Raw genomic sequence first — 9,931 nt, 5'->3', positions numbered from 1 at the left:
GAGCAAGTGAGAGAGCACAAGTGGGAGCAGCAGAGGAAAAGGGAGAAGCAGGTCACCCCACTGAGCAGGGAGCCTGATGCAGGGCTCAATCCCAGGACCCTGGGATCATGACCTGAGCAGAAGGCAGACCCTTAATGACTGAGCCACCCAAGGACCCCTTTCCTTATCTTTTGACACAATTTCACCCTTGTAGTTTTAAATATCATCCCCTTTGCTCAAGAATTGGCAAGTAGGAAGAAGAGATTTCCACAGCAATTTATTGTTTTATAACTTTTTCAGGAAGACAATTTACATATTTAAAACATCCTCAAACATTTAAAAGGCATTATCAGGCATTATCACTTTAAATCACTGACATTTTACTAGCAACGTAATGAGCACCTGCATAACTAAAATTTTTTCCTCTTACTTTTTTTTAAATAACACTGATGAACTAGTGGAAGCAATTTCCCTTCTTTGTGAAGCCTGTGAGTGTCAGTTGCACCGCCAATAAAAGTTCCATTGATAAATATTCTTGGTACCTGTTGGATAAACAAAAGATCAGGTGTCACTCTACCGTCAGAAGTATAAGACCTTTCACATAATAATAATGGATGCTCATACTCTAGGTACTTTTATGGGCCACGCAGCAGACTAAGCTCTTTCACAAAATACTTAAATCTTTAAAACCCTTGAGGTAGGTACTAATTTTAACATTATTTTGGAGGGAAATGAGGCACAGGAACTTGCCCCAAATCACAATGATAGCAAATGACAGAGCTACGATTTAAATCCAGGGCAGTCTGACACTCAAACCTTTCCTTCTAACTGCTATGGCACATAAAAGGTAAAATAATACAGTCTGTAATTATTATTTATAAACACCTTCCAGGCATATACAAACAAGAAGGAAAATGGCAATATTATGTATTTTCCCGACAATGCATTTCACTGAAAAAATGCCTATGATTGGACAAATTTCAGAAATCTAAAAACATGAAGAACTAAAGCACTCCTATTAGCACAGCAGCTGAAGACTGACCCATGGTCTGTACTGTTTAAGCAAGGGGAGAAAGGATTTCATCTTGAGAAAAACTCCAGGAGGATCTTCAAGTTTCACAGGCAAGCACTCATGACAACACCATCACCCCACCCTCCTAGTCAAAACATACGCGCGCGCGCACACACACACACACAAATATGGCAAGAATAAAAATAAAATAATGAATTCTGCTGTTTCTCAGTCTCTGAATCTTGGTCCCAGATCTGCCATTTCTTTATCCAAAAAAGATTCTCAGAGGATGAGACAGAGAATGCTTGGCTCACTTTACATAACATAAGGGCCTAGGCCAGTAGGTGACCCAGGTACCATTTATTTGGAGGAAAAACGCAATAGAGGATACACTCACAGTTCTTTGACCAGTCATTTTGTAGAGAGCATCTTGAAATTGACTTCCATATTCAAGCATGTCCAATTCCACCACTTTATACTTAACATTCATGTCATGGAAAAGTTGTTTTGCCATTGTACAGTAAGAACAAGATGTTTTTGAGAAAATCACCACACAATTATCAGAAATTGTTTCCTGAAGTCAAACAAACAAAAAAATTTTTTTAACTCTAGACATTACCTTCTGGGAAGAAACCATTATAGTGGAAAGGGAGACTCATTTGGAGACTCATGATTCAGTGCTCAAATTAAGTCTCCATCATCTATTTTCTCATTTGCAGATTGAGAATATTATTTAAAAGGGATGTTTTTAGGGGGAAAAAAATGGGTTATAACAGAGGCAAAGTTAGCATGGAGTGATAACAACAATAATCATAGCCAATTCATATACAGCAAACATCTCTGTATGCCAGACACAATTCTTAACATCTAATCTTTACTAGCTCATGTAAACCTATAATCCTGAGAAAGGTCATATTATTATATCTACTTTACAGATGGGGAAAGTGAGGCACAGATGGGGAAAGTGAAGAAGGTAGTGACTTAGTCATAGTCCTCACCTAATAAGACCTGGAAAGCTGAGATTTGAGCCCAGGCAAGTCTGATTCTACAGACCAGGCACTTAACCCTGTTACACTGCCTCTTAAATACTCAGTAGGTGTTCAGGAGCTAACTCCTTACCTTCCTTTACTTTTAATGGTGAGGACTGATAATACGAGTTCCATTTAAAATGTAAAGCTTTCACTGATCCAGGTATAAAAACAATTTACCCCTCAACTTTCACTCCTTCCTTTGTATCTTTATAGTTTAAAAAAAAACTGTCATTGTCATGACAGTATTGATAAGGCATTCTTATATTCTTGTTCCTGGAAAAGCTACTATCAGAAATGCTGATTCAAAGGGTTTCAGGCAGAAGTCAAAAGCTTTTTTTTTTTTTTTTTTTTAAAGATTTTATTTATTTATTTGACAGAGAGATCACAAGCAGGCAGAGAGGCAGGCAGAGAGAGAGGAGGAAGCAGGCTCCCCGCTGAGCAGAGAGCCCGATGCGGGGCTGGATCCCAGGACTCCGAGAGATCATGACCTGAGCCGAAGGCAGCGGCTTAACCCACTGAGCCACCCAGGCGCCCCAAAAGCTTTTTTTTTTTTTTTTAACTTCCCAGAGGAGTCTAGTATCAGCCTGGTTTGGAAACTACTCTCCAGGCCTTTATCACAAAGACCATGAGATTTTCCTATGCATCTACATGCCTGTGAAGTTTGTTTTCTTTTTTGTTTCTAAATACATGAATGTCCAGGTCCTTCAAGGGATTCTGAATAGATAAGTCTAGCACCCAAGCATCTATATTGTTCTTATGTGGGTCATAAGCAACACCTTCAAAATGAAAGCCAAAAATCAGAAAGTAGAGTACCAAGGCAAAGTAATTCTAAAGTTACATGCAGGGCACCAGGGTGGCTCAGTAGGTTAAAGCCTCTGCCTTAGGCTCAGGTCATGATCTCAGGGTCCTGGAATCGAGCCCCACATCTGGCTCTCTGCTCAGCAGGGAGCCTGCTTCCCTTCCTCTCTCTGCCTACTTGTGATCTCTGTCAAATAAATAAATAAAATCTTAAAAAAAAAAAAAAAAAAAAACACCCCACCGATGAAGAGATTCCAAAGTGAGTTGAAACTCAAGATAACAGGCCAGAGTGTCTCAAACAACCCTCCTCATCTCCCTCAGGCTCAACCTAGCTAAATTTTCATCATTTTGTATTCTCACTTTAAGAAGGAACCCTCACGGGGCACCTGGGTGGCTCAGTGGGTTAAAGCCGCTGCCTTCGGCTCAGGTCATGATCCCGGGGTCCTGGAATGAGCCCCACATCGGGCTCTCTGCTCAGCGGGGAGCCTGCTTCCCTTTCTTTCTCTCTGCCTGCCTCTCTGCCTGCTTGTGATCTGTCAAATAAATAAATAAAATCTTTAAAAAAAAAAAAGAAGGAACCCTCACAACAGGTTTCTAGCATTGCTGTTACATTCATCAGCTGTGAGTGAATACTTTTTTAGCCAAATAAATTAAAGGCAGAAATGTTATCTATGTTGTCATGGCTGGTGATGAGGAACAAAGAAAGAAAAACATGAGTGTGTCTTCTGGACCTCGAGGGAAGAAATGCATAAAAAAGAAGGTTTTCTGAGGCAGAATTAACTGCGTTTTGCAGTGAAAGAGAGGAAAACAGTACACAGCAGCGAATCGTGTCACTAAGAGGATCATTTATAAAGTAACTACAGCACGCTCAGTTCTGTGTTGGGGGAGAAAGCTGTGAAGCAGCTTCCCAGGCCAAAACCAAACAGTATCCCTGGCGAAGGGCAGCCTGACTGGTATCAACAGGAGACGGAGGTAGGTCTGAGGGAAAGGAGGAGCTAACCTCACAGACCCAACTTAGAGGGAGTAAAGACTCCATTAATAATAAACCTCATAGGGGCGCCTGGGTGGCTCAGTGGGTTAAGCCGCTGCCTTCGGCTCAGGTCATGATCTCAGAGTCCTGGGATCGAGCCTTGCATCGGGCTCTCTGCTCAGCAGGGAGCCTGCTTCCTCCTCTCTCTCTGCCTGCCTCTCTACCTGCTTGTGATCTCTCTGTCAAATAAATAAATAAAATCTTTAAAAAAAATAATAATAATAATAAACCTCAAATTTTGGCTACCAATATGATCTAGAACTTTTCTGTCACATGGATTATTTTGATAGCACATTTTAAAGTATATATTTAGTAATTCATTTGCCAAACTATGTCAGGTTGGATATTGAATATGCATATTAAATGTGTAAAACACAATTCTTTTTCTACAGAGGAAAGTTTTTTCCTATGTCTCCCACATCACTCACTTGAATCTGATTCACAGGAGCAGTTGCTGACTTCCCCAAAGATGATGATGTGCTGTTCCCCATCCTAAAAAGAATTTTAAAAGGCAGTGCAGCTTTAAACATTAAAGATAATCATTAATGATAATATAGAAATGAGATCCATTTAATGAAAACCTGATATGCAAATATATACCCAAATCTATGAAACAGAAAAAAAGAGTTTTACTTATTACTAGTACAACAATACCAGTCTAGGGGCGCCGGGGTGGCTCAGTGGGTTGAGCCTCTGCCTTCAGCTCAGGTCATGATCTCAGGGTCCTAGGATTGAGCTCTGTGTCTGGCTCTCTGCTCAGCAGGGAGCCTGCTTCTCCCTTTCTCTCTCTCTCTCTGCCTGCCTCTCTGTGATCTCTGTCTGTCAAATAAATAAATAAATAAAATCTTTAAAAAAAAAAATACCAGTTTACAAAGTACTTGTTTACAAAAACCAAAAGGGACTGTGTGCTTCTCTAGCCTACCAATGTCCTTAATTAATTGGTGAAACCATATTAACCTAGTGTAAAGCCTGGCACACTCTTATTTCTGAATACCAAATTTCAAACAGTCTGTCCTAATGACTGACCTTGACCTGACCATTAGTTTTTTAAAAGTTTTCATTTTTATGTTAAAATATGCCAAATCTCCATGAACACTTTGACACAGAGAACCTACAAAATTTCAAAAATTTTAAGGAAACTAAGGTATGTCAACCACAACACTCATAGATCCAAGTTTCCCAATCTGTAAAGTAGAACCAACAGTCACTCCCACCTCAAAGGGTTTTATGAAGATTAAATGAATTGATAGAAAAATAATAATAATAAAAAATAAAAATAAATAAATGAATTGATAGAAAGCAGAACAGTGCCTTGATCACAGTAAATGTTCAATAATATTTAACACTATCACTATCATTTCCTGATTACATGGACCCTCTAGGTATGTATTATTTAAAACCCAGCTGTTGGGAGCTTGTAAAAGGAGGCATTCATTGTAACAGGAATATATTCACTAAAATATTGACCAGTTTTATATCATCAAATCTCTCTCTCTACTCCTAGAACATTTCCCCATCCACTTTCTCTTTCTTGATCAGCCAGGACCTATTGCCCTGTCCCAACCATATACAACATCCTGATGTAAACTAGTTAGAGAAAAATTACAAATCTTCAAAAAGAATCATAGAATATGGGCTTCAAAAGAGAATTTCTCGAAACCTAAAGATTAAGAGAATAAGATAACTGAAGTTTCAAATATTTTCAAAAATAGTCTCCTCATGATTACGTTCCAAATTCAAGTTTTGACAGAAAAACTTCTCCTTCCAAACACTTCATTCATTCGAGAGCATTTAAAATTTAAATGTTGGGGGCAGCTAGCTGGCATAGTTGGTATAGCATGTGATTCTTGGTCTCAGGACTATGAATTTAAGTGCCACAGTGGGACTTACTTAAAAAATAATAATAATAATTAAATGGATTTTTTACATTTTATCCTTGGATGATGAGTGGCTGATCTACATAGCCATGCCCACACACAGAATAAGATTGCCTGTAACAAACATGACCTTCAGTAATTACAAAGAGAAGAGGGAACTACTCCAATGGAACATTATAACATTAGAACTCCCCAATGTTTACAATCTACTATTTCTTGCTTCCCAATAGTTAGCAAGGAAATCTTTAAAACAAAAAGGGCCTGGGTACTTATCTCAAGAAGAGATTAGGAATAGCATGCTAGGGAGAGTGCAACCAATTTAGATGGAGGGTAGATGATGTGAGTTAAACAAAAAGCAGGACCAGTTCCTGGAGCATAAACCAAAAAAAAAAAAAGTAGGGGCGCCTGGGTGGCTCAGTGGGTTAAGCCGCTGCCTTCGGCTCAGGTCATGATCTCAGGGTCCTGGGATCGAGCCCCCGCGTCGGGCTCTCTGCTCAGCAGGGAGCCTGCTTCCTCCTCTCTCTCTGCCTGCCTCTTTGCCTACTTGTGATCTCTGTCAGATAAATAAATAAAATCTTTAAAAAAAAAAAAAAAAGTTAATCAATGGGCATGGCCTGGACCTAAGAAGGTGCTTTGGTGTAATAAATCAGCAGCCTATCTGGCTTATCAACTAAGAAAACAAGTCCTGTTCATCTCTGGTCCAGCATCTAACCGTCATCCCCAAACTGCCTACCACAGTATTTCGTATTGAAGCAGGAGTTCCAGTAAAACCTTCATACCCAAGTTATCTTGGGGAGTGAGAGGAGGTCTGAGGTGGATCTGAAATATCACCCCCCACCCTCCCAAATAAAAGTTTCTGGAAAGCACCTTTCTCCTTCAATTCTGGCTGAGCTTGGCAAAAGTTACTACCTAGTAAGAAAAGAGACGTCAACAGAGAAACGCACAAGAACCGTTTCACTTCAACACTGATGCACCCATTAGCCATGCCACATTCATGGAGCGCCTGCTATATACTAAGTAGGCGAAAGGCTAAATGTCCCAGGGATGCACATCATTGGAAAAACACATCAGGGGCTCAAGGACACTCAGTCAAATAGTTAACACCACGTAGTCAGCACCTTCATGGACTGGGTCACCAGCTCAGAATAGAAAGGTAATCAACAGTTCCTACAGTCTGGCTGAACTGATCGGAGTTACCAAACCAAGTAGGAAGGAAGAGATTCCAACACAGAGGGATGGGTGCGCAGTGGCAGGCAAAGACACTGGAACTGTCAGAACCACCATGGAGCACCGGCTCGGGCCCAAGGGCCGCACAGCCATCAGCCCAGGGCGGGGGTCCTCCACCTCCTCCTGGAGGCCGGGAAGCACAGGGAAAGCAATCCTCGTTCTAGCCAGAGGCGACATCTACATGAGGAAGTCACAGTCCCCATCCTCAAAGACTGGGCCCTTTAGCAGGAAGCTCCCCCTTCACTTCCTGCAGGAGGGTTGCCAGGTTTAGCAAATAAAAATGCAGAACGATCGATTACATTAGAACTTCACATAAAAAGCGAGTAACTGCCGAGTCTAAATATAATCCGCGCAATATTTCGGATAAACTAAGACTAAAAATTAATCGCTGTTTATCTGAAATCCCAATTTATTAGACGGGGCGGGGGGGCGGGAGGTTCCAAGCTCCCCCAATACCACAACTCGGGTGTTTTCGATGGAAGAGTCACACGATCCGTAAGAAGGCACTACGGCTTAGGGCATCATTCACCGCCTACACTGCCCGGGCTCCCGCCGCCCTCCGAGGACCCACCCGGCGCCGGGAAAAGAGGCGCCCACGGCTCGGTCCAGACCCTTGCGAGGCCTCCGCGCCACGCCGAAACCCCGTGCCCTGCCCGCCGCGCCCCGTACCCAGAGGCCGCAGCTCCCACTACCCCGCCGAACCGGCCCGCCGAGCAGCTCCAGCTCCGAACCAGCCTCGTCCCCCGCAGCGCAGCGCGGCGCCAAGACATGGTCCCAGCGCCCGGACGCAGCGAGCCGAAAGGGTGCGACCGCGGCTGGAGAAAGCCCGCCTCCGCCGGCCGGCTCTGCCTCCGCACGCCCGGCCCCTGCGCGGCCGGTCCCGCCTCTCCCTGCCTCTCCCCGCCCCCCGGGGCTGCCCGAGCCGCAGCCGGTCTCCTCGTCGCGAACGCGTGAGTCCTCCCGACGCAGGCGGCCCGGCGGCCGGAGCGCGCAGAGCAGGTGTGCGGGGAGAATGCGGCACACGAGTGGTTAAACTGCCGTCCCGGCCTACGCGGACGCCTCACCTGCTGCCTTCGAGGTCTCGGCCCAGCCCCGCTCCTGTCTTTAGGGGTTAGGGACGCTCATAAAGGCCCACGGGCCGGTGGAAACGACGCGTGGGGACTGTGGCCGACATTCTGGCGAAACGGAGGGAAAAATGACTGTCCGAAAGAGAGACTCGAAATGCCTGGGATGTTTACATGAAGGTAGTAGCGTCATCACAACTTCCGGTCAGACAGGTGTTTCTGCCGGTGAAGAGCCTAACTATGTCATCTTAAAATTAGGCTGCTGATCTACAGCCCGTATAAATCGTGGGATTATTAGATTTTACATCCAGAATTCAAAGAAAAAAGTAATCCAACGTAAAACATTCCTTCCAAAGAAAACAAAATTTGTGTTTATAAATGAAAATGAAATTAGAAAATAAAACTTGAACTGGCCCAGAGGTGTTTTGCCATGACTGTGCAAATAGCTGAGTGCTAAGGACAATATTGTGGCACTCGTGGTAATGACAGGGCTTTGTGCATCACTATATAGGAAGGGGGGGTAGGTCTTTATTTATTTACTGAAGACATTGAAATCTGTTAAGGTCAGAGGGCAAATATGGTATTTTTAAAATTCTAAACAATTATTAGAACAATCCAGACCTTTTTCGATCCTTCATATTCAACTAGCTAAATTTAAGATTCGCGTTACCAGGTTACAAAATTAGAACGTCTTGTTTCTGATGGGGTTTTATTCCCCCTATTTTCAAGTGAGTTGTTTCATTACTTCATAAACGGATGAAAGTTAGTTACAAAAGCAAATACCCCAAAAGGTGTGAAGTCACTCTTCATAAATCCAAAATTAAAAATTTAAGATATGTAATCTGTAGTGTTGTGGGGTTTGGTTTTGTTTTGAATCAAAGATAGCTATTTAGGAAATTTACTGTGGGATTTTTATTTTATTTTATTTATTTATTTATCTGACAGATCACAAGTAGACAGAGAGGCAGGCAGAGAGAGAGGGAGAAGCAGACTTACCACTGAGCAGAGAGCCCAATCAAGACTCGACCCCAGGACCCTGAGATCATGACCTGACCCGAAGGCAGAGGCTTAACCCTCTGAGCCACCCAGGCGCCCCTATTTTTGTTTCGAAGTAAAATTTTACCTTATTGTTGTAAACTGTCTTACAAAATAGAGGCCACTATGAAGTGAAACAGTCATGTCACAATTTAATTTCCATATAGTACAGCCTATGTTAAGTACAGAATTCACTGGACAGATTGTGAAAAGGGATTCCCAAATGAAAGTACTTTAAACAAAAGTGTTATATCTGAATTAAGCATAATGTATTTATAACCTTCAATTTCTTTGTGTTTCATTGATTGGGTAGCCACAGAACTGATGATTCTTGGTCATGATTATGATGTCTATGATAGTGCTTTTACAAGTATGCCTGCTGGCTGTTTGCTTAAATGTATGGTGTGAACACAAGGGGGGGATAGCCAGTATGGGTAGATAAAGAATAAATGATTAAATACAGTCTTAAGAGTTCTGTACTTTTTTTTTCATGACTGAACAATTAAAAGAATTAACATATCTTGGGCGCCTGGGTGACTCAGCCAGTTGGGCCTCTGGCTTCAGCAAGATCATGGTCCCAGAGTCCTGAGGTCAAGCCACAAGTTAGACTCTGCTCAGTGGGGAGCCTGCTTCTTCTCCTTCTCCCTCTGCCTGCTGCTCCCCCTGCTTGTGCTATCTCTCTCTCTCAAATAAGTGCATAAAATCTTTTTTTTTTTTAAAGATTGTGTGTATTTATTTGACAGAGAGAGACACAGTGAGAGAGGGAACACAAGCAGGAGGAGTAGGAGAGGGAGAAGCAGGCTTCCGCTGAACAGGGAGTCTGATGCGGGGCTTGATCCCAAGACCCTGGGATCATGACCTGAGTCAAAGGCGGACAC

The 9,931-nt window shown here is 42.8% G+C and overlaps 1 protein-coding gene across 3 annotated transcripts; it reads right to left on the bottom strand.

The window, feature by feature from the left end:
- Window positions 1-238: 238 nt before the first annotated feature.
- On the bottom strand, window positions 239-8,229 carry GLRX2 (glutaredoxin 2). 3 transcript variants are annotated; one of them, XM_047703726.1, is made up of 4 exons: window positions 8,019-8,229; window positions 4,279-4,342; window positions 1,389-1,565; window positions 239-521 (listed from the first exon to the last, which is right to left on the bottom strand). In XM_047703726.1, exons 2-4 carry the CDS (start codon window positions 4,339-4,341, stop codon window positions 390-392), a joined length of 372 nt encoding a protein of 123 aa, XP_047559682.1. In that variant the 5' UTR covers window position 4,342; window positions 8,019-8,229; the 3' UTR covers window positions 239-389. The 3 variants fall into 3 exon arrangements, with proteins under 3 accessions (XP_047559682.1, XP_047559681.1, XP_047559683.1); XM_047703725.1 differs by lacking the exon at window positions 8,019-8,229 and adding an exon at window positions 7,624-7,820; XM_047703727.1 differs by lacking the exon at window positions 8,019-8,229 and adding an exon at window positions 4,488-4,506.
- Window positions 8,230-9,931: the final 1,702 nt, after the last annotated feature.

This window comes from Lutra lutra, chromosome 15 (genome assembly GCF_902655055.1).
Source record: "Lutra lutra chromosome 15, mLutLut1.2, whole genome shotgun sequence".
Lineage (NCBI taxonomy): Eukaryota > Metazoa > Chordata > Mammalia > Carnivora > Mustelidae > Lutra > Lutra lutra.
The sequence above is the reverse complement of the archived record's forward strand: the minus strand, read 5'-3'. Positions and strand labels throughout refer to the sequence as shown.